Here is a 25,665-nt window from a genome sequence, read left to right on the forward strand (position 1 = left end):
CTGACAAAATAAAGTTTTGCAATTATTTATAGCAACTGTGAACAGTAATACAGACGATATACTGGTCAAATTTTAAAAGCTATAAAACTTTATTTTTCTATTATTTTACATAATAGGACAATAATAAATGCAATTTACAAATTAAAGTTCATACAAGTGAGTTTGGGATTGTCTGTACACATCCTTTAGCAAGATACAATATTTAGAGAAATATAACATTTTTGGTTGCTCTATAGTTTTAAGCCTTTCAAAGCACCCGTCTTCTGACATTCTCCTAAAACCCCCAGTTAAACCCATGAAATGTGAAACAGCATCAAGACATTTAAAAACAAAGAATAAAACTGAAAATAATGTCATTCTGTTCTCTTTAAAAAGTAAAATGGATATTTGACACTTCTGTAACCATCACTAAGGAAAGCTAATCAACTAAGCACGTCAGTGCACTCTATTCAGACAGTCACTCCGGGACGTCCGGGCAACCCGGCACAATTTCAGTGCACAGGAAAAAAAAGAAACCTTGTCATGAAAACTGCTAGAAAAGTCACAAACCAACTGTGTCCACCGATTCCAAAATCAATTCCAATAACTTTACAAAAACTTATACCTTTCCACGAGCTAAAGTGATTTTACAGCAAAAGCAGGAGTCATTTCCCTTTGAACATGTTAACATATGAACATTTCATATGTAGAGTCACATTAAAGTTGAATGTCAAGTAGCCTCCCCACCACAGAACTCATCACATATTGAAAGCACCACCAGCAAAGCACAATGTTTTTCTAATACAGGTTAATAATGGCACCGGCGAAAGTGTGTATACCGGTAGGTAACTAGGTCACTAGTTACTTCCAGCAACCACTTCTGTTATTCATATGAAACAGCGGACTGTGGGTTGTTCCTTAAATTTGTGCTTGAAAACTACTGGTCAGGAGGAGACAGGCTGAAACCTGGCCACTAATTTCATAGAATGCATCCACAGACATTGGGAAAAAAAATCAAGCAAAAAATAAAGTGGTTGAAAAGCAACAACAGCAGCAAGAAAATGGGTCGCTTCAACAACAGATCAGTCTACAGTCAGTTATATGCAGCAAAATATTTTACAAAAATAAACATTGACAAAGGCTTGGAAACTGTGAGTCACAAGCTGTTAATATTTCTTTTGAAGGAAAGAAGGAAAAACAGCTCACAGCCCAGAAAGCTGCAAAGACAGTCAATAGTTCTGTCCTTATTTCCTGCTGCTATTGCATTGAACACCGAGATGCAATGTCACGGACTCCTGCTTCTTCACAGTCCACAGAAGTGACTGGGGCTCTTTTGCTGAAGTCCGCAAACCTGGGCACACTCCCTTCATCGCAGAGAGGAAGAAGATGGCACCGTTCGGAGCCTGCCTCAGCATGATCTTCGGCAAGAGGACAACGTCGCTGTTTTGAGCCTGCGCAGTAGAGACGATGCCACCTCAGGCCCCAGGGTGAGCGTCCCGGCCTAGTTCTGGGAATCCGGGACGGGAGCACTGCCCTCTGCCCGGGGCCCCACCAGCGCTGGGCCGTCCTGCTGCGGGGTGCCGCTGGCCAGGCTGGGGGTGTACGGGGGAGGTGCGTCGCTGAGGCTGCCGGTGTCCCAGCCCTCCGGCAGGGCAATGACCTGGGCATCCGTGATGGCCTCCCCTTGGGCATATTCGCTGTACGGTGGAGGTTTCAGGTCGTCTGCTGCGAGAGAAAGCACAGGCGGTGTCAGAGGATGCAGCAAAACCCCTCAGTTCGCTCACCTGCAAGAGCCACGGACCACGGAGGGCAGCTTTCAAAAACCGGGCCTGCAGGAAACGTTCAAGTCCTGGATGAAACTGGAGTTACACAAGTGTGCAGTAACCGCATTATGCAACTGGAAACAAAAAAGGTTAATACTTCCACCTTATCCACACAGTTGTCACTTAGTGCCTCCCATTCTCAGTTTAAAGCTCACTCCCACCTCTCGTGCTCTCTGGGTTGTGCTTCATTGTTTATTCCAAAGAAATCTTCAGGGTTTACACTGTCTCAGGATTTTGAATGCTTTTATCACTATCATATCTTCTCTATTCAAGTCTAAAAAGGTTCAATTCCTTCAGCTTGCCAAAAAAGGACATTCCCTACATGTTATGCACGGCCTGGAATGACTCCAGCGCAGCGATAGTTTTTCTATAATGTGGTGACCACAATTACACAAAATATTCAAAGGCCTTAAAGTTTTATCATCCACTGATTTAAACTGTACGCTTTTAACTACAGTGGTGTGAAAAAGTGTTTGCCCCCTTCCTGATTTCTTATTTTTTTGCATGTTTGTCACACTGAAATGTTTCAGATCATCAAACAAATTGAAATATTAGACAAAGATAACACAAGTAAACACAAAATGCAGTTTTTAAATGAAGGTTTTTATTATTAAGGGAAAAAAAAATCCAAACCTACATGTCCCTGTGTGAAAAAGTGATTGCCCCCTAAACCTAATAACTGGTTGGGCCACCCTTAGCAGCAACAACTGCAATCAAGTGTTTGCAATAACTGGCAATGAGTCTTTTACAGCACTGTGGAGGAATTTTGGCCCACTCATCTTTGCAGAATTGTTGTAATTCAGCCACATTGGAGGGTTTTTGAGCCTTAACCGCTTTTTTAAGTTCATGCCACAACATCTCAATCGGATTCAGGTCAGGACTTTGACTAGGCCACTCCAAAGTCTTCATTTTGTTTTTCTTAAGCCATTCAGAGGTGGACTTGCTGGTGTGTTTTGGATCATTGTCCTGCTGCAGAACCCAAGTGCGCTTCAGCTTGAGGTCACGAACAGATGGCCGGACATTCTCCTTCAGGATTTTTTGGTAGACAGCAGAATTCATGGTTCCATTTACCACAGCAAGTCTTCCAGGTCCTGAAGCAGCAAAACAGCCCCAGAACATCACACTACCACCACCATATTTTACTGCTGGTATGATGTTCCTTTTCTGAAATGCTGTGTTACTTTTACGCCAGAAGTAATGGGACACACACCTTCCAAAAAGTTCAACTTTTGTCTCGTCAGTCCACAGAGTATTTTCCCAAAAGTCTTGGGGATCATCAAGATGTTTTCTGGCAAAACTGAGACGAGCCTTTATGTTCTTTTCGCTCAGCAGTGGTTTTCGTCTTGGAACTCTGCCATGCAGGCAATTTTTGCCCAGTCTCTTTCTTATGGTGGAGTCATGAACACTGACCTTAACTGAGGCAAGTGAAGCCTGCAGTTCTTTGGATGTTGTTGTGGGGTTTTTTCTGACCTCTTGGATGAGTCGTCGCTGCGCTCTTGGGGTAATTTTGGTCGGCCGGCCACTCCTGGGAAGGTTCACCACTGTTCCATGTTTTCGCCATTTGTGGATAATGGCTCTCACTGTGGTTCGCTGGAGTCCCAAAGCTTTAGAAATGGCTTTATAACCTTTTCCAGACTGATAAATCTCAATTACTCTGTTTCTCATTCGTTCCTGAATTTCTTTGGATCGCAGCATGATGTCTAGCTTTTGAGGATCTTTTGGTCTACTTCACTTTGTCAGGCAGGTCCTATTTAAGTGATTTCTTGATTGAGAACAGGTATGGCAGTAATCAGGCCTGGATGTGGCTAGAGAAATTGAACTCAGGTTTCCAAAGATGTGATAAACCACAGTTGATTTATATTTTAACAGGGGGGGAAATCACTTTTTCACACAGGGCCATGTAGGTTTGGATTTTTTTTTTCCCTTAATAATAAAAACCTTCATTTAAAAACTGCATTTTGTGTTTACTTGTGTTATCTTTGTCTAATATTTCAATTTGTTTGATGATCTGAAACATTTCAGTGTGACAAACATGCAAAAAAATAAGAAATTAGGAAGGGGGCAAACACTTTTTCACACCACTGTATATGTACACACACACACGTGAACAATATGCAAATGACAAACATTAATACCCAACTCTTCTTCATATGTTGTTTCTTCTAGCTCAGTTTCTCATTCTTTACTTTTAAATTTTGCTTTTGCTACTTACGTGCAATACCCTACACTTACCTACACTGACCTGCATCTGTTAGATGTTGGCTAAGTCGTGAGTTTTATTTAAGTCTGTTTAAATTTGATTTGCAGCTACTACAGTATTTGCTAGTACTTCTAATTCAGTGTCTGCAAACTTAACTAGTTTAGTAACTATTCTGGAATCTAAATCGTGTATTTATTATGAAGAGCAGTGGTCTTAGTACAGATCCCTGCGGTAGTTCATTAATTACATCATCCCAGTTTGTGTATTCAATCTTATCTGTATCCATAGATGAAAAACCTATGTCAAAGTTTCTGACTTGGTGTTGTCTTTGACTTAATTACTATTTAGCTGTTACTCTATGTAAAGGAAAATGCCTTATTTTATAAAACAACAAATGTAGGACATGCTTTAGATCTCATCATCTATAATGTATACATCATATTTTGTAAAATAATAACTTTTTTTTATCTGAACATTCAACAATAACTTATAATCCTATTAAATACAGTATTCTGCTTTCTGCCTTTCTTCTCTCCAGTCATGTGATGACTGAGGTTTTGCACACATCCATAAAATGTGATTTCTCAGTTTCTCTGTGTTGCTGACACGGATGGTGAGAATTTAAGAGCTTCACACTACACTGGCAATCAAATCGCAACATTATCATTTTTAGTTAAAAATAGCATGTGAGAAGACACAATGATTATAAAGCACATGCTGGCTTTTGTTTAAATCTTACTGTAACACAATACAGTCCTTTAGTATTGCAACATTCTTATTACAATCCTGCTCATAATACAACATATACTGTACAACTGTACAGAACAGGCAGAGATGATGGGTGGTAGTGTGATTGCAAAAGTATTTGGAATGAAAAAATTAAAATGCCCCAAGCATTTAAAATAATGACTCAAACCTCCATCAGTACCAGATACACACCAAACAGATCCTACTGCAGGGCTGAAAATAGCCACTTCCTGATAAAGACACCCAAGGACACCACACCAGTAATACCAGGGGAGGCTGGCTTCTCCAGAGACAGCACCATGATTGTGCATTTACAAGTCACAGACAAACAAGTACAACTGCAAACTGAATAATTCCACTGGCTTAGACATGGAGTTTAAAGAGGGGAAAAAAAACCAAAAGCCCTTTGTGATAACGTTTCATTGTATGACACACAGGACAACTTAATCTAGCACATGTCCCAACAGCAATCCAGAGACTCAAGTCTGTGTCCTTGTGCAATGAAGGACTACAGATAATAGAGTTTTGCTCATTAAACACATGGAGATAGTGTTAGTCATCGTAGGTGACAGATTTCTAAATACGTTCCACACAGCATTATTTATAATCCATCCGAAGATGTGTAGAGAGAAATTTAACCTCTCCATGTTCAAACCAAAACCAAAGATATTTTTTATTTATGCCTTGATTTTTCCTGCTACAAACGTGAAAGTCTGACTTCAGTTCTTACCCTTGTTGTCGCTGGCGTCTCAGACTTGGACTTTGCTTTTGTGCTGCATACGTTTTGCACTCTTGTGTCTTCGCTTTGTGAAATGCACCAGTGTGGAGCTTACCAGTTACGAGTTCACTGCAGGTATTTTAACAACCAGGCACGTGGGACTCATGGTAGATGCTAATTTCTTAAATTCCCTTGGGAAGGAATTGCGTAACTGCTACTTCTAAAAACTGTGGAGTTTTGCCCGTCTACCGGCAGTGAAACATCTTCCTATGACTAGTCCCATTAAACCACCGTTTTGTGATGTAAGCTCTATACTTGGTTTTAATAACTAGGGACCATTAACTGCTCTGTTAAATGGTCTTGCACTTTGTGAACTTCTGTTCTCTGTGCTTCCTGTTGCCTTCAGGTCTGTCCCCTGATAAGAGAAACAGCGAAGCCCGAGCAGCTTCCTCTACACCGTGGCTCTCGCCCACACTGGCCGAGAAGCGGTTTGTGCCTCACAGGCCATCAGCCGGTTCTGCAGCACATTGTGGCCGTCTGCTTTAGCAGAAATTATTTATTTAACAATGCTGCATGGGCAGGCTGATACAGAGATTACTTCATTCTTTACATCTGTCAGACATTATGGGAGAAACTGGATCTCATAAGCTCGGCAGGACTGGGATGGGAGGCCTCCATGGAAAACTAGATCACCGCTGTAAGTGATACTGGTGAACCAGTAGGTGGCGCTCTTCCCCCTGGACCAGAGTTTCCCATCCCTGTACTGACCAAGCTCAGACATGATTAACAGCTAAGACCTGATAACATCAAGCCAAAAGGTGGAAGCACTGCTGTCAATGTGCTCTCTGCATTTCGGAAAACATGAACGCTGCGCTTATTGGTTTAAGTCCAGCATTCATAAAAGGTCAAGGCACTACATGTTCCAATAGGAAGCGCAGCCCTGCGCCCTATCAACCAGTCAGAAAGAGATGGCAGGCTGTCAAGAGCGAGGAAGGCAGAAAACAAGGAGGTCTCTTACTTCCAGAAACGGCCTCGTACGGAGGAGGCACGTCCAGATGACTGTACGAGGGAGCTGGAGGCAGGGATCCAGAAGGCTCGCCAACAGAGCTGTCATCCTGGACGCCGTACCAGCTGGGCCAGACGGACGTCTGTGCAGCAATAGGAAGAATAAAGGAGGAAAGAATCAGTCAGAGTTTAACACCCACAGTCGCATCACACATGCTCGAACCGGCATGCTGCGCCAGAGCCGGACTGGTTCGGACACTTCCAACTTTCCCATGTTTGGGGCCAAGTCTAAGACCGATTATTGTTCTCGTTTTATTTGCCTTTTGCATCAACCTGACCTGAAGAAACCTGTAGAGAAAGAGTGCAATAAAAATACTGCCTACCCTTGAACACTGACTTTATGTTCATGTTAACACAGCAGTCCAATCCTAAAAACTCAACTCAAAAAAGTATGCGAATCGAGGCTGGTGAAACATCATGAGGTATTTTTAGTCAGAGGAGGCCACAGCCAGGCCCTCAGTCAGTCTTGTTTAGCGTGACTAGAGTCACCAGTAGCACCTTTGTTCAGTAAGACGCTGGGCAGCATCCTTAGGAGTCTCAGCAGCTCATTCCCTGGTAACTGTCAGCCTGACATCCTAACCAGCTGGGTCGCGAGCTCATTAACGTGTATAAACAGCTGGATGGTTCATAAACAATTATTGGCAATCCACAGGAAATTCCAGGCCTGTACTGCTCATCATCACAATAGGAAATGAACAGAAATGGAGTTTACCAGGTATTGTTTTTTTTGTAATTTTAAATGTAATTTATACATTTGTTTCGCAGAATGGACTTTTGCTAGATTACTTTGTTGTTCATGATTTTTGGTATGACATCACACGCTGTCTCCAATGAACAATAGTTTAATTTGACTTGGACAGTTTTAACTTCTATATTTTTTCTTAATGCTTTAGAACTTATTTTTAAATACTATAAAACTATAAATAAACTATTTTTTCTTTAACAAAAGCATCAAACTTCAAACTTCTGAATACTAGAAACCACAATTACAGTACCTTACAATGTTTCTTCCTTAAACTTAAAGTTGTTTTAACAAGCCATTGTTTTACAGCCGACTTGGAGCCCTGCTAATCTTTCATTGCTCCTGAACATCTAACTGTCAGAGCCTGGAACTGGCGAGTGTAAATCTCACTGCACAGCAGTAAGCGAGCAGAGCCACTTTCATCAAGAAGCACCATTCTGAACTTTGTCACCTGCAGGATGTTTGCTTCACATTTCTCAAACTTCCACAAAAGAAAATGTAAATCTATTTTTACATGGGTATTCCTGTAAGTTAAAATAAAAAAAAACTATAATTAATGAAGGAGTTGAAAGCTTACTTTTACCGACTTATTCTGAGTAAACTCTATCTTCTAGCATCTTGTTACCTCACAGAAATTGTGCTAAACCTTCATGAGATAAATATTAAGATTAAGATCATCACTCATTCCCTCTCAGTGCTATGAGGGAGACAGGATGCTGGATAAACAGACCCAACGCTACAGTATTAACAACTCAGAAATGACCCAGTATAGCTGATCAACACACTACCAGGGGAGCTGGGGTTTAATGGGTTTGAGATCACCGCCAGGGTGCGAGTGCATGCACTGCCCACTGTGAGCCAGGGCAGCCCCTGGGGAGCGCTGGGACAGGGCGCTTGCTGCTGCTGGCCAGATGGGGACAGACACTCACACTCTGCCGCTCGCACATCTGGTGCAGGTAGGCCCGGCCCCCGACGATGACGATCTGAGCGTTGCGGGGGTTGCTGAGGTAAGCGTGCAGCTGGCGCTGCCGGGAGCGGTACCAGCACACGTAGAAGAAGATCTTGATGATGATGAAAATGATCACGATTCTAGGTGCAGAAAAAGAGTTATTCAGGGAACGCCATGAAAGCTCTCCCGTATTACCGAAACTATAAAAAAGAAAGTCCTGCAGTGTGATACAATGGAATAACCCTGTTCAACATACCGTGAGCGCCGACTTCTGCTAGCTGCAGAATCAGCGGCATCAGAGCGACTCGCTGTGTTGATGGGTGCACTGCGTACCATTACAGATCTGCACATTGAACAAAACTGGAACCTTCACATCTCGCTTCCCAATATGACATATGACTGTTCGATTGAATCCACATTCCAGTGTGAGCCCATTTCGTGAAAAAACTCAACTCAACACAGCAATCGAAAGGAGAAACAAGATTTGTACAACAAGAAGAGAGAGTATCTGTGGAGGCCTGGGGTCACTGGACACAGGAAGAGAAAGCCCGAGCTGCTGGGTAGTGGGGGAAACTGGCTCTGTGGCTGCTGTGTCTCACGCAAGTGGGTCCACTCCTGTATGCAAAACAGCTGGCCATCCCTTGGGATCTACAGTGCTAGATAAACAAAAGGGATTGTTATACTTACATGTACCAGTACAGCTCCATTCTAGGCTTAGTTGTGATGTGTTCTCATTACGTACTTCTGCTAGAAGATAAAAAAAAGAAAAAATATGCGATGATTTGTTCATCACAACTGACAGATTAAAGGCAGAAAAAAAACCACTACTAGGACCTGCCAAAAACCACACGGAGAAGCCATACCCAGACTCCTTCGGCCTCTCTGCATTTATAGCTTGCCATTACCCATTTGTTTTTCATCCAAACAATTTTGCACTTTGAAATGGTCATGAATTGTGGAAGGAAAGAAGTTGTCCTGAGAATGCTATGAAAAGCAATATTTGTAATTAGCCAGTTCTATAAAAAGTCAATGAAAAATGAGTCATGTTAATCCATGAGAAGGTTTCACTGTTCCTCATCACTTTCATCATTGAAAAAGTGACAAAAAATAGTGTTATTGTTTGCTGGTTAGGTTGTTTGACAACATTAACTCACAGTTTCCATTAAGCTCAACTAATGTAGTACAAAAGTCACTTTCCTTTAGCAGCACATATTAAAACAAATTATACAAGGGTTTGCAAGATCAACATTGTTTATCATTAAACACCGAAATACTGTGCTCTTAAAGATTTAAGTCTTAAATATCAAATTAACTTGCAAATGTAGTTAAGCTCTTCATCAGACCATCAGTGCAAAAATTGAATTATGATTTATCAACTGTACCGAACATCATAACATTCTTGCACATTTTAGGCTATTAATTGTAAGAAAACCTCAAAACACTGGACCATATTACTCTAAGAAAAGAATTGTACTGGATTTTGCTTTACATTTAGATGAATGAGAAAGGTTCTTTTTTAAAGAGTACAGATCATCTGACACGTGAGCCACTCTGGTGTCTATACAGTATATAGACGACACTGCATTTTTTCTGTTTCAGGCAAAACACCCACTCAAACACAAATGCAACTACTAGCCCGTTGTTAGTCACTCATTCCTTTCTTTATAAATCCTCTTAAACGATAAAGACCACAACTTCCCTGTCAGGTCAGAGAGTGTGGTCTTAATTGTGTTGTAATTTTCTGAACAGCAAACCTGAGCTAGCACAGCCTTGTTTCCCACACTGTGTTAGGGTCTGTGTCCCTTATTTTAGAGGGATCCTTAGGCAGCTAGGGACTCTACACAAGCCTGTCTATTCCCTGCTTAACACGTCTCAGTGAGGTTTTCAGGGAACTTGATAAGACACCACAAACAACAGTCTTGACAAAACAAATCTGTAATAGAACAGCCAGGCAAACAGAACCCAGCCTATCCATGTCTTCGAAGTCATATGATGTTGGCTGTATCACACTGTTTTGGAATAAACAACCTGAGGAATGATTTGGGAAGACTAACACTGAAAGTAGACAAGCCTTACAGCCAACAGAAGCCCCTGCATAAAACGAATTCATTCAGGCATTTAAATTGTCAGGTTCAGTTTGACCAAAGTATCATACTACCCCCATTTCATCTACAATCAGATAATACTTTTAAGAATGGAAACCACAGATAAGCATGAGATTTCACTAACTTTAACATTTTTAGTCAAAAGTACTCATTCTCTTAGAATATTAATAATAATTAGACAATTATGCAATATGGGTCATAATGGGGTTATACTAAAAAAAACTGCGATGAAGTAAACAAGATAATATTTTGAAAAAACTATATCATTGATAAGTGCACCTTCCCATTTTATACCCTGTCCTCACCTCTCTCCTGTTACAGCTCATTGCACCAAGCCTGGATGTGGCTAACGAGCAATCCAAGGTAGTCAAGTCCAAGACAGACAACTATTGCTGTGCACACTAAAACTCCTACTGCCAGGACATCATACTTCCATTTTGAAGTGAAGACGTACACGAGGTCATGGAATAATTAGAGTATATACAGGATAGCTTAGAAGTTATTAAAATGGGACACCAAAATACAGACAAAAATATGCTGTCGCTCACAAAAAGCTGGAAAAGGGATGCTGGAATACAGGAATATATATGGAACATAGAACACAATAGTCTGAAAAGCAAGACTGAGGAATCCAAAGAACTCAAAACCCCAGGGTAGCATCCAGGTTTAAGACAAGGAAAACTGAAGTAGAACCATCACCAGCCTGGAGTAAAATATGATGTTTGTCTCCCAGCATTTCAAAAAGAAAGATGCTTTTATGTTGTCAAATGGCCTGTGCCAGGGGCTCCAACAAAATATCAACTAGGGACTGAGTGGTGGCTCTGTGGCTAAGGATCTGTGCCTGTGCCTGGAAGGTTGCTTCTCTTCCTGTCTGTGTGTCTCATGGAGAGCAAGCCGGGGTATGCGAAAAGACGAATTCCTAATGCAAGAAACTGTATGTGGCTAATAAAGTGATCTCTCTCTAACTAGGGAACCCTACCAAGCATCACAGAGGTCAATATGCTGTCCAAAAAGGTGGAAGATGAGAAAACAGAGTGTGGCATCACATGGGGGGGGGGGGGGGGGGTGTGCGTGTTCAGTGTGGAGGCGAAGCCCTGGATTAGCAACCACAGCTACCCTGGCTGATTAATAATAATAATAAATAATAATAATAAAAAACTTTATTTTATATAGCACCTTTAAAGGTGGCTTTTCGAAGCACTTAAGGACGAGCTGCAGCTGTGGGGCCCTTTAAGACTCACTGAGCTACTCCCCAGAGGGAAGAGCAGATCCCCCCCACAAGGGGAGAACCTTCCAGCGACTGTCCCGCAGGGGGATTGGGACCAAGCATAAGGCCATCGTTTTTCTTTCATTTTGGGTTTATTTTCTCACCTGTCCCGCCGTGTATCTCCACTGGGGCAGGCTGCGTGTTTTTCTCCCCCCCCCCTTTTGTTTTATTTCGGTTTTCGCTAATCTCACACCGGTGCCTCCGCCCTCTCAGACGGGGCGTCGACTTTGACCAGCGCTCGCCAGGACGAAACGCAATTGAGCGGGGTGACGTCACACGAGAGCAATCTCTTCCCGGGCCCTCTGCTGCGCTGCCGTTTGTCGATGGCAGTGCGCCTCTCATCACTGGACAAGCTACAGAATGTCGAAATCTATCTCCTTCCACAGAGGTCCAAGAGTGTTTCTCCTCGACGGTCATCAGAAACTCCAAATGCAGCGGAAAACCAAAACTAGGCACAGGTCATACAGAGCAGGTCATTTCCTCATGACAGATGTGCATCTTACTTTCTTAAACTGCGTGATAAGCTTCGCTTTTTTTGAGAATTATTTCTGTAACCACAGGTTCAGACGTTAGGTCTGAATCATTATAACCACAAACCCAAAAGAAATACACATAGATATTTTTCATTTTCTGGAAGTAAGAAAAAACAAACACTGAACTGCAGTATATCATACAGAATCCTGGTTCTTCAAAATGGAGCTTCTTCTCCAAGAAAGAACTTAAAAAACACACTGGAGACATAAGAGATGTCAGTTTTACAGACTGAATAAATGGTCACAGATCAATGAACTGTTACTTTTTACCCTACATTGGTGAATGGTATTTACTCTTCAGTAGAGCCTTGAAGGGAGTTTCATTGATGACAATAGACATATGCTCAGAATTATGAAAGACTGTTATTGGTAAAAACATTCACACATGTTAAATTAACAAAAACAAGATTCAGCTACATTAGTCAAAACAATACCAATATAGGTAAATATTTGTTTTCTCTTATAAATTCTAAGTGGACCTTCCACCAATATCCTCTTTTTAAAAAAACGTATCAAATATCACACAAAAACGTCTAAAAGCAAGATTTGAAGTAGCATTTAAAATACCTCTGTGCTTCATCAGCCCTTCAACAGCCCTCTATGCAGAGCTGTTGGGAGGAAATGTGGAAACACTGAACGCTACTCTACTCCCCTGACTGGAGTTCGTGTCTTGATCAGCGCAGAGCTATAATAACAGCTCAACAAATTATTACATGTCCACACTGGGGCTGACACAGCTGTGGGTTTCTGCTACACCCACTCTGCTCCAGTGGCAGACTACCCCTGCTGCTGGGCTGGTATGTGAGCATGCTGCTGTTGCCCAGGGCGAGCTCTTACCCGTATTCCTGAATGAGAACCTCTATTTGCGAAAAAGCTCCCACATTTCCCCCTTATTATCAATCACTACCACTACTGGCAAATCTCAAGTGAACTTCTTGGCACTGATCTTGGCCAGAGCCTTTTTCTCCAGCACTGGCAGAGGTAAGGAAGACGAGATGAGAAGGAAGACAAAACTGTTCCACTTTCCTGCCCCTCTGTATCCTTGAAATCATAAATCATCCTGAATTCAGACTTCACCCACCTCAAAAAATCATCTGCATAAAGTAACAGAGAACCGATGGTCATCACAGAACCTTCCCCTTGGTATTGGCAGGAATTGAAAACAAGTGTTAACTGAAAACAAAACAAATGGCAGGAATTCATTTTTCATAGGTTTCTTCCCATCAGCTACAGCACTTGCTCTAAGGGGCTGTATTCAGAAAATATAATTAAACCCAACTGCCCTAGAAATTACAGAGACACAGCATCTCGTCACATCTGCTCACTGATAGAGCAGAGCCAATCTGTTCTGCATGATTCCTCAAACCGCTTAATCTATCGTAGCTGTGACAGAAAAGACACAATGAGGGGAAAAAAAGAGCACTAACAAAGTGAAATGATCAATTTTAAAAATAACGGTTCACATATTTAAGAACTTACAAATATAATAACTGAAAAAAGCGTAACATCAATATTTTGCGGAGTCTTCTTTAACATAGTAGAAAAGGAAAACAAAAGCCAGAAACTAAAACCGTGAGCTTTCACTGACAAAGTACAGTCATTCAGAAGTATGGGTCAACAGCAACTCCCATACGTGTGTAAATATTTATATATAAATATACAGCACCGATATTATCATCTTGCTCCAGGCCTTTATGTATCCCACTGACATGACAGAGATGTTACACTTTCACAATGAATTGAAACACAGCAAACCTCTCTAAGGTACAGTATGCTCACCTGGCCAAACTGACTTGAGGAAGACGCTTTGAAAAAGAGTCTAAGAGCTTTTTACAGTATTATTTCAAACAAAGGATGGTGTGAATGATGAAAATGCAAATGAAAATGCTGGCATTTTACAGAGAGAGCGGGTTTAACAAGTGGCGTTGGCCTTGTTTCACCTTTGAAAACAAAATGTGTATGAACTGGTTCAGACCTGTATCAGCCCAGATAAGTCATAGTCTGGCACAGCTGTTAAATTAGTAGTACAATAAGGAACAAGTAAAGGTTAATTCCACAGTAAATAATAAAAAGATAAACAACAAATTGGCTATTGAGCAGGTGTCACACGAGTATAGAGTATAGTAGAATCAGGTGTGGGATTTAGAATCGTATCACTCATGGTGTCTCCACCTTGTAATTAATCATTTTACTCTCTATTATTCAGATGTGTGTAATAAAATGAAAAATTTACAGAACACCAACACTACCAAAGGTAAGATTAGTTAATTTTCTTATATGTAGTAAAAATGTGGCATATCTAATTAAAATACCTAATTAACACCCGTTTGCAACCTCTTACACAAATCTGTCAGACTGCACACGGTACATACAATTTTATCACAGACTGTGATCAAAGAATAAAAGAAATCTAGTTCAAGCGAACTAGCCCCATAGATGTGCAAATGTAAGTAGTGCATATGTGGCTTTATACAGTGTTCTGTTCTTTATCTTAAATAACAACATCTGAAAACACAGTGAAAAAGGAACTTAAAAATTATATAAAGTCATGCTTTGCATTACAGGACTTCCTCTTGGTGGTCTAAATGGTCTGAATGGTCTAATGGTCTAAATGGTTTCTGCACAAACCCCATACAAATCTAAACTACAATCTGAAATACAGCCAGAACTGTCCTAAAAATTCAAACAACAGTCTACAACCTAATACATTTAGTTATTTAAGACGGACAAGGCTGTATTTCACCACAGACACTCCTGTCGTCCTTCAGACACGGCTACTGAACTAGCCAGGAAGTAAAGGTAAGCCGAGAGACAGCGCAATGCTGGAGGGCGCACAGGCGGTAAGCTCTGAGGACAGCCAGACAGTCGCGCGTGCAAGAATTCTTTGTGTGGATTTTAGCTCTGTGTTTAATTCTGTAATTCCAGAGCTCCTTTACAATAAATTGCTGCAGTTGAATGTTCCACCACAGAGGAAAGGCAACAGGTTAAAACATTGGAAACGTAGTTGATTTCCAAAACCTCTCTCTCTGATAATCAGCGATGTGGCTGTGAGAGTGGTGGAGTCCTTTACGTTTTTGGGAATAATGATCTCTACCATCCTTAAATGGGACATGACTATTACCAGTATCACAGCAGAGAATGTACTTTTGCAGCAACTGAAACACTTTGGTGTCTCTCAACCAACTCTAATATAACCGTTTATATTATAACTTTGGTCTGCACGCTCTGAAGGGCAAACTGCAGTGCGTTTTCACTCTGTGGAGAGGATCATTGGCTGTCATCTGCTCTTCGTTGACGATTTGTACAACTTCAGATCAAAGAAGCAGGTAGGAAAGACTGCTGATGACCCCTCCCACCCGGGGTACCAGCTGTTACATCAACTTCCCTCAGGAAGACACTACCGGTCTATTAAAGCCAGAACCACCAGCATATGAACAGCTTCACTGCTAGGGCTGTCTGTTTGATGAATCAGAACTTCTAGTTATATGTGCACTGTCTTAATGATGCCTATTGTCTTGTTCGTGTACTTAAAATAAAGCACACACAATTAAAGGCTATTCTGATTCTGAAATGCTTCCTGTCTCTTGAACTGTAGTTTCCTGATTTAATTAACGTTCCTCACATATTTCAGAAGTGTCCGTCTCTAGGATCAACGGAACATTGTGGAAAAGTCACAGCAATGGTACTCCAACATATTAAAATCCTTGATAGGACTCCCAGGAGGTAAACATACAGAATGCACATCGTAATAAAAGTTAATTCTACCTGGTTTTACACTACACTACTCCATACAAGCCCCCTTTGGGATTTTATTCCTGGCATAGTTTTGGAAATTAAATAGCTAAAGCAAACAATAAAACAGCCAATGTGGACTGAGAAAAGAATGGTCTTCTTATGAATGCTTTGAAAAAGCAACAAGGACAACCGACACCTTTAAGGCACAACACAATATACAGCATTTAACTATCCAGAAATCTTCCAAGTGGATGCTGACAACCTAACCAACAAGCTGTGTCATTCACCAGATGACCAGAACTTATTTTGAGGAATAACAAAATTAGTTAAAAGAAAAAGCACTCTGTAACCAACTCGTCCTGCATCACAGTTACAGACGCTGGTGAATCAGCCCCAATCTGTTTCTGTACCATGTGGTTCGTCTTCATGCTAATTAGAATGCCATCTGCATGCCTTCAGCTGTACCTTCACTCACCCAGCTCTGTAGTACCACAAGAACACAAGGTTTTAGCAAGGAATATCTTTAATGATGAGACGTTGAACAGCAAAGGATTTCTTTTGAAACTTCAAAATCTCTTTTAATAGCAAAACCTAAGACAAGCTTGTCATTCTTTCTCATAAAGACTGAAACATAACCTTCACAGCATTTCTGTAATTTACTGAAATATAAAAAAACACAAGTCAATGGCACTGTAAGAGTATTTTGTTTCAATCTCAGAAGGCTGCTTTTCAAGCCAGCAACGGCAGCTGCTGCAGATACAGCCAAACAGTGGAAGTTGGAAGAAATCTTTATCACTGCTGGGAGGCTAAAAGAATTCTAAACACTAAAATGCACACGCTTTATGTAAAAAATAAACAACACATATCTTGAGAGGTGAATACAGGTGGATCCTGAGATTACTTCAGTATTGTACTAAGACTGAAATAGCCTTGACCAGAAGCTACTGTAAGCATACAGAACATGCGACTTCCTGCTTCTAGCTATGAATGCCCTAAAGCTCCCTTTTACACAAACAAACTTGCCAAGTCAGGTCAAGTCCAAAGCTTCTGCAAGAGGCCTACGAAAAATTCCAGTAAAGATACTGGGGTGGCATGTGGTCAGGAATGTGAAAAACTATTCTATGTGTAATGGGAAAAATTGAAAAGGTGTCCCACAGTGTAAATGTTTCGATTTTTGTTTGCAACATCAGTACACTGACACCTGACAGATTGCCTGCTCTGCACCTGCCCAACCCCAGCAGCCACGAGGCAGCGACCAGCCCAGCACACAGAGACACAAGGCCGGGCAGCGCTACGCCTGCCCACTGCCAAGCAGTGCGTTTGCCCAGGCCCCGGACACACAGCCCAGCCGCCGCGCGCACAGAACCACTTTATCCTCATCTTCACTCGATTCACTCGAAAGACTGAAAACCACCGTTAACGTCAGAAAACTCTCCTACAACCGAAAATAAGAGAATAGACTGCACCAAATTACAGATGTGGCTAGCAGCAGCTCTTCTCATTTCTTTTGGACAGGATTTGCTGGATGCTGAACTTTTACTGTAAAGCTTGTAAATCTCCTCATAAGAGCACACCTAACAAACCTGCTCCCTGTACCTCCATCGCATTTGGGTTTGAGTTCCCAGCGGATGCGGGAGCCAACGTTGGGACCGACGGTGAGTCAGACACCTTATGGCTCCGAATGGTAGGAGCCTTTGCACACTGAGCCCAATCGGTCAGTTATCATCCATATCATCCACATCATCCAAGCTCATAGTCAAGCAAGAAACATTAGAAATCTAAAGCCACTTGATGGCAAAAAAGTCCTCATGTCAAAAGCATCCATAGTGAGATGCAACCTACAGAGGGTCCCAACCACCTGGAGCTTTTACTAGGTGAACAAAATATTAGGCTTTAAATTTACATTTGAAAAGTCAATTTATACCTACACAAGTCCATCCGTTTTTCATAGGGGAAAAAGAACATCTAAAATTCTGTCCTTACTCATTACATACAGTGAGAAATTCCAAAATTCAACAACTTTCATGCATTTCCACTTTTACCTCCTCAGTTACAAATGAAGCAAAAATCACAGGATCATTTTTACCCTTCACTGCAAAAACACTATTTACATATGCTTTCTACACGATTTGATGTTAACCTACCAACAGCAACAAGAATATTGATGAATGCTTTGTCAAGAAAGTTTTGAAGCAAGTTTAGAAAATCTGTCAGAGTTTGAGGTAAGTGGTTCGATGCACCGCCGAACTTGGCTCAGTGAAAATTCTATAAATACACAGCAACAAATGACATTTAACACTTAACTGCAATGCACTCTCAGTAATGGGGACAAGAGTGACAATTGTTTCAGTAAAAAGTGAACTAAGATTTGATTGAACAGACATGGCATGTCATCTGTAATCAACAGGTGGTCTACTGTGACAGTTCCAGGATAATAGCAATGCACAGTTTTAGACTAACTGTACACATGCAATGCATTCAGTGCACCAGGTTGTGGAAGCCTTTCCTTTCCATTCCCAGACAAGCTTGCCAGTTCACTGGTCTCTCAGCCCTAGATGCCACAGATCATCCCAGCTCACCCCACAAATGTTCGATGGGGCCCTAGTCTGGCACATTAGGCATTCATGGCACAAGTGTCACCTTCTCTTCTGGCCCTCATGGGGACGGGTGCGGTCAGGCAGGTATGTGGTCATGTCAGCATGAGCCGTCCACAAGAGGAGAGCTCTCCTTGAATAGGGACTTTCTGTTGGCAAGGCTGCAGGGCAAGTCCTCCACAGATAAAGGAATCAGGGTGGATTTGTCTGAAACGCCTCCTGGTTTCAACAGCTTGTAACATGACTAGCACACTAAGCAGTTGCATCCTGATTAGCACCCTTAGAGGTCCTCTACAGCTGGCCAAAGCCCCACATTCCCAAAGCCTTTATCAAGTCCTTGATAGCTCAAGTGACCACATTCCACACTGGAGGGTGGACCTGCTCATCCTGCGAGTGGGCAAGCAAGCAGATCTTCTTTCTTCCTTTAGTGCAGGATGAGGGTTATTTAAGAAAAGGGTTTATACACAGTTTTGCTGGTACTCAGTTACCAGATTTATGAGGAATGTTGAACATTTAACATTTTTACAGACAGGTTGCAGCTGAACAATTTGACATTTTCAATTTCCCTGATAACATCTGTCTGCACATTAATAATACATACAAATGGTCCTGCTGCAGCAACACTATAATCAGCAGCACTAATCCTAATTGGCACACAGGGATTATTGTGATTTTGGTTTCATATTAGCAAAGTTTAACCATCTGGAAAGGCACTTACTCTACATTGTGTTCAGAAAACTGTTTACTTGGACAACAAGCATCAGCTGTGACATCAGTGCAAAACTAAACAAACCTGAACCGAAGTCGGCTGATGAATTTACCACCCGGCACACAGAAAAGCTGCTGCCTGTCGGATATACGGCAGTACATGGCTCCCCACATTCACCAGAAACCACCATTTATCTTGAAGTTTTCAAAGAATTTACCTTTCAATAGTGCACTTAATGTTTAGATGCTGCATTATCAAGAGAGAACTAGGTTTCAAGTAATATTTTCTTGCTGTGTTGTATGCTGACAGGATATTGCAGAAATTTCTTCAAAGCCTGAAAGCAAACCAAAGCAAATCGCTGAGTGATGGATAGGAATCCCTCTAGAGTCACACTGCACATATAATCCAGTTATTCAGAAAGCACTTTCATTGTATTACTCAATTCCCTGGTTTAAAATGTATTTGTATTTTTAGCAGAAAAGGAATATGGGAATAAATGGGGCTTCCTCTAATCTATTAATAAACAGAAAATGTCTACCTCATGTGTCGGCAAGAATTCTTTACAGGAAGGTAGATTTAAATGATTTACATTTGCTGATATCCAAGATCAGTGAAATGTATTGATCTGAACTGAGTCCAAGGTATTTTTACTGAGTGTTAGGTTAGAAGTAAAACCTATTGAAAACAGGAGGTTTCTTCCGTTTGACACAGATGTCAAACAATTCATCCTGCCTTTCAGAGATCTACAGTCCACACACAAAGCGTTAATGCGCAACTCCTAAAGAAAAAAAAGATATGCCTTTGAATAAAACTGAGTAATTAGTTTCACAAAACGGAGATACTAGAAAATGATTTAAGAGTACCTCAGCATGCTTATGAGTTAGTAGCAATGTCGGGCTAACATACAATGATACTAAAACACCAGGACTCTGGCAGAGCTCTTATTCTCTGACAAGCCACCCCACGCCGCTGAAAGGACAAGTCCTTACACTGGGACTGGGCCTGAGTCTATATTCTCAGAACGGCACTGGCTTCGGGGGGGTCTTGAGGGAGCTGAGCTCCGCACCCCTGAGATCTAATTCTCTACCAAAACAGATAACCGGTGAATAAAAAACGCGTATGTTGTCAATTAATTGTTAGATTAATTTATTCTTTCCTTCTTATGTACTACTTCGTGGCATTATACATACAGCCACAGTGATGTATACGATTAGAGCTAAAAAAATTACACGTCCTTTCTCACACAGGAGACACCACCAGCACAACACTTTGGAAAGGAGGTGGCAAACGTCACTTTTTACAACATTCAAGTACTGATTTTTTAGTCTAAAAAAAAAAAATGCTATAAATAAATGCTAGAATAAAACTAGGGCAGTATACTAATACATCAGCATCAGAACCTCATTTTCTTCATTCTGATGTTAAGGAGAAGGGTCGCCCACTAGCCTGCTGACCCAGCTCTGGCGTTCAGGGTGGGAAAGAAAGAAGCGCTTGGCCAGCCAGCATCGCTGTGCTCTGGAGAAGCTGGAGAAGCAGGAGCCCGAGTGCAGCTACTGTACATCTCCTCCTGCAGAGCTCCAGACACTATGGACATCAAACAGCTACAGTCAAAGCAGGTGTATTCAAATATTCACATCAGGGTACTAAACACCTTCTCCTGAAGGAAAAAAAAACAAGTGGCCGCTAACAGCCTCTGAGAAGCTTACATGTACACTATAAACTATAAAAATTTTTTTTACAAGATTAGTGCAAATTATATCAGTCGCACTTTAATACAGAAGTGTATATTACCTACAACTTACTATTTCTTTACTTGTTGGAAAGAATAATCAATGCGTTCATTTGTCTGTTTAGGGATATAAACTATTTAACAGGAGTTAACCCCTGCAGTTTGCAAGATTAAACAGTCTACAATGCGATTTTTGTACATTAACTGTACAAGATAAATATTAATCACTAAGGTGCAAAGATAAAATGTTCCCTTAACTCACAAAAACTCAGATATGAAGGAAAAGGTGGACATTGGGCACAGACGTCTTTCAGTTCCTCCCTTCACAATTGCTAAAGCGAAACCGATGATAAGTTTATCAAGACTGGGCAAATGTAAGTGGACTCCTGAAAAATGATCCTCAGTTTCCAAAATAAATGCTATAAGAAGGGTCCTGAGGCACTTCTTTTTAAATGCACCTCTCTTCATGTTTCTCCTGATGCATTTAAAAATATTAAATAAATACAACACAAACAGACTCCTCAGCTGCTTTGTTCAGTATTTTCCAAATTTTCTTAAATGGAAAAATATTTGCACAAGCTTTTATAAAATCTTACTGCATCAATCCTAGACTGAATTACATAATTCACTACTGAACTGTGGATTTTAACAGGCTTTACGATTCAGTTTATATGCACAATAACAGAACGATTGATAGCATTTAATAGCCCTTCTTAGGAAGGAGAGCTGCATGCCAACAGCATGTTCCATCGCTGAGGAAAATGAGGAAAACAAATCGCTTGTTTTGCAATGGAACGACTGAGAAAAGTCGATGTGAACTTTAAAAAAAGCTCCCAGACGAGAAACCTTGAAGCCCGGCCTAACAGTGGGACATGCTGCAGCACAGTGGGAACATCACCTGCTGATCAGAGCATGTGTGGAGGGGAGCCTGACAACAGCCGAGACATTCCAGATGCTGCTCATTACTTACCAGTATATTCAGCTGATGCTTACATTTGCACCCATTTATACAGCTGAATGTTTTACTGGAGTAATCTGTGACTGAGATTGGAGCCCATGACTTTCCAGTTACAAGCCTAGACTGCACTTTCTACAGTGACCAGGCTGTCCGCCTCATTATCCTGGCCTGTTCGGCTCAGATGGGCTGTACGGTCTCCTCTCATTTGTAAGCTATCCCATCTTCTTAGCACCAGGCAGACCTGTATTCAAGACAATGAAACCTGGCTGCCTTGAAAAAGCTTAGTAGGCCAGCAGGGTTCTTAAAGCAGAACTAAACCGCTTTACAGCGGATGACCAGTACGAGCGCTGAACAGTTAACAATAGCTCGGGGCCGCAGCGTGAAGGACCGTGGGTTTAGATTTCAGGCGAGATGCTACCGCTGCACCGCTGAGGAGGACAAGGGCGCCTCACGCAGATGCGCCAGCTGCGTAAATGAGCACCCGAGTCTCTTGGGTTCACAGCGTCAGCCCCATAAAAGCAGTAGTAATAATCAGAATAACTGCTCAAAGCAAAGCAGCTGATGAACGTTAAATGAAAAAGAACTTTTACCAGAAGCTTACGTAGTTTTTTTTATTGCTTTCAAAACAAACTGACTGCAAAACAACTATCTCCATGGAAACTGACCCTTAAATTTCATTACCAGCACGAACAGAAAGTGCTCCCTGCCATCACACTCCCACTGCAGGCCTCACCTTCCTCGCCAGGGACACAACAACGACCTTCTCTTCAACAGAAACAGACACACACACTCCCTCCGTCCAGACCTGCTGACCAACTCCAGACGAGCAACATCCATCAGAGCACCTGAGGCCTGAGTTTAAGGCAAAGTCTCCCCCACCCCAGTCTCTAGAGTCTACAGGACTGATTACAGGAGACTGCAGGTGTGGTCCTTCAGGTGAGATGTGAAGGCCTTTTGCAAAGCACTTGTCAAAGTGTTTTATTGTCAGTTTCTAAGCAAGTAGCGTCTCTACAGCTGCAAGTCCATACAGGACTCACCACCGCTCAGCCCTGCAGGCTGGCAAGGGTGCAACACATTGCAGCGCGGATCACAAAGACCCAGGAGTGTAGGATTCTGCCCTTGTCTCTGAACTAGGGTTGCAGCTGAGACAACGCAGCCACCGTGGGCATTAAAAACGGAAGCCTTCTTCACGAGAGTGAGGGCCTGTGGAGTGAGTCACAGTAACCCCACAGCCAATGAGAGATACAGTCCTGCCTAGAACAGCGCAAGGACACCCAGAGAAGAAAACCTGGCACAGGCTTTCAGCCTCTACATTCTTCACAGATTAAATCATGACACTCTCACTGCACCCATTTTTGAGAAGTATTAAATATCCCCTTGAACGTGCTAGGCCAAAAGTGTCTTAATGTCTTCAGAGACTTCTGCAGAGCAGGCAAACCTCAGAAGAGTCATCACACCCATCTTCTATATGAAACATTTAAAAAGGACAAGCACAATTTTCCATAGAAGCACTTTCAAGGTCTTTGACTTAAAAGCTGCATCTGCCAACCAATCAATTAAGAAAATGAGATATCTCCAGTTGAAATAACAGCAGATTTTTGTTTAGCACACCTGTTCCACAGCAGATTACAAACCTTTTCAGCCCTGTTGAAGGCCCATGTGTTCAAATAAAATACAGGTGTTCACCAAGAACATCCCTTATACAGACATGTTCAGCAACTGCCTATCAAGGTATTTAAATCAGGAAACACTTGTACTGTTATCTGAGCTTTCCCAAGCACTGCTCAAAAAACAGCGAGCTTGACTAAGGCGCTGCTTAGACACTTTCCATTTCATGCAGAGAAAATCAGAATTCACAACTGACAGCTCACAACTGGCACAGAGGGAGAAGGTGTCTGACTGGAAGGGACGTGTCCTCCTGTTAATTAAGACTCATTATCAGTTCTGGTTTTGTGGTCCTCACTTCACACTTGATTAAATCAGTTTAGGCAGAAGGATTTCGCTGCACAGCAGAGAAATCTCACTCGTGGAACCTGATTTCATGAAGGGGGTGTCGTCTGGTTGTCGATGACGACATACGATGGGTTTTCTCCTGTTCATTTAAAAATAAAAAACAATAAAACAGTCAACAGACAGAACTCTGTCTGGAGGCGATCCACACCGTTTCTCGAGAGCCCGGTTAGGACCGCAAACATAAGCGAATACTGGCTGGAAGTTGTCTTATTAATTACACGTCTTTACCTTCAGAGAGACAGTACACATTAGTAGAACCAAACCCTAGAATTTTTTCCGGCTGCATCCAATGACTTGGGCTTGTTATTACACGCCGTCTGTTTGAACCGAGACAGCGGGTAACGCGTTAACAAACTGCGATCACTAACGTTAAAATTTAGATTAAAAGACTAAAGCGGCTATTTCTTCCTCTCCTCAACGTACCCCAATGTCTCATACGCTTTTCCCTAACGCCACCCACTATCCTGAACAGCTAACGGACGACACAGATACGGCAGCCCGTCTCACGGAGCAGAGACAGTGGGTGTGGCGGCGCTGGAGCCCAGGGAGAAAAGCCCACATACTGGGCTCGGGGATCGTTCTCGTCCTCGCAGATGGAGAGAAACACACACGAAGCTGAAGTCCGTTTGACTGGCCTCTCACGAACAGAGCCGCCCGGACTCGGCGACCCGCACCTGCAGACAGACTCCGCCAGCCAGCACACACCGAGATAGAGAGCTGGGTTTGGGGTGAGCACACACGCACTGCCCGGTCCTCGGGGTGTAAGAGAAGACCCGTCCGCACCTCCGAGATGTTCTGCCAGCGCAGCCTCCCAGCTGAGCTCGGAGTCAGAGTCGGCACCTCCGCGGCCGTGTAATCACGAAACCATCTCTAAGGCGAAGAAATACGGATTTTCCCTAGCTATGCTTAAGGAAAGGGGAGCGGAAACGCTGAGCTAATTTACAACACCCACACGCAACTTACTGGCAAAACTTTTAAACAGTTCACGGATCACCATGGTGAGATCTGATGTGCTCACACACAGGTCTCGATCCCACGAAGTTAAACAACCTGACTATTTCCCGAATGAAACTTACCGTGTCACCAGTCTCCTAGATGTGTGTTTTTTTTTACCCCCTTTCATCACCGTGTCATCTCCAAGCCATGCCACCTCCCTGCTCGCCCATCCGCTTCGGGTTTCAGACCCCAAGAAACATAAACACGGCCAGGCGCTCTCCTGCCAGCCCTTCCGCCCTCCCCACGCTCCGCCCCGCCCCCACGCCCCCACGCCCGGCAAGAGCGCACCGCGGGCGCCGCTGGCCAGGACTGCGGGCTGCCGCCCCCTGCTGGCCGGGAGGCGACTGTGCAAGGGCTCCGGAGAGAGAGGACGAAATGCGGCTTAGTTTGGCCATACGTAGTTGCTTTGTCTGTCAGTCTCTGGTACTGGTAGAGACCTGAATACCCCTTGCTATTTTTTACAGCTTCATCACCTGAGTCCAGAGTGATCCCTCATTTAGCACAAACCACACAGAGCGTGTTGTGCTGGCTGCAGGTGTCACAGAATGACTGCTGTTTTTGTTTTTGTCTCTTGAACTGCACAATCATCCTGTTATCATGCAGCAACGGCAGAGCCCTAATTTTCTGCTGGCGTCTCTGAGAACTGTCACACACTGGAACCCATTTCAGTAGACAGGTTTTATAGATCTGTCGGTAAACCTCAGTAAGCCAGACGTTATCAGTGGTCGTAAAAGAACAATCTGATTGACAAGTTGTTAAAAGTCCAGAGTGGAATGAAGACCTGAAGAGACAGGACAGCAGCC

At 42.5% G+C, this 25,665-nt stretch overlaps 1 protein-coding gene across 2 annotated transcripts; it reads right to left on the minus strand.

Moving 5' to 3' along the window:
* Positions 1-65: 65 nt before the first annotated feature.
* Positions 66-25,190, minus strand: LOC148833202 (uncharacterized). Of its 2 annotated transcripts, none has more exons than XM_088918411.1 (5): positions 24,943-25,190; positions 8,911-8,967; positions 8,204-8,363; positions 6,486-6,615; positions 66-1,704 (listed from the first exon to the last, which is right to left on the minus strand). In XM_088918411.1, the coding sequence occupies exons 2-5, from the start codon at positions 8,928-8,930 to the stop codon at positions 1,481-1,483; spliced, it is 534 nt and encodes a 177-aa protein (XP_088774537.1). In that variant the 5' UTR covers positions 8,931-8,967; positions 24,943-25,190; the 3' UTR covers positions 66-1,480. The 2 variants fall into 2 exon arrangements, with proteins under 2 accessions (XP_088774537.1, XP_088774536.1); XM_088918410.1 differs by having other exon boundaries at positions 8,911-8,970; positions 24,943-25,131.
* Between the last annotated feature and the right edge of the window lie 475 nt (positions 25,191-25,665).

Source organism: Atractosteus spatula, chromosome 6 (genome assembly GCF_055471065.1).
Source record: "Atractosteus spatula isolate fAtrSpa1 chromosome 6, fAtrSpa1.hap1, whole genome shotgun sequence".
Lineage (NCBI taxonomy): Eukaryota > Metazoa > Chordata > Actinopteri > Semionotiformes > Lepisosteidae > Atractosteus > Atractosteus spatula.

Bases quoted from the DNA above. Each gene is read 5' to 3' on its own strand.
- LOC148833202 (XM_088918411.1), bottom strand. From the start codon at position 8,930: ATGGAGCTGTACTGGTACAT. The intron at 8,364-8,910 runs GTAAGTATAACA...TTCTGCACCTAG, and splicing joins ATGGAGCTGTACTGGTACAT to AATCGTGATCATTTTCATCA. The intron at 6,616-8,203 runs GTGAGTGTCTGT...ATTGCTGCACAG, and splicing joins AGATGTGCGAGCGGCAGAGT to ACGTCCGTCTGGCCCAGCTG.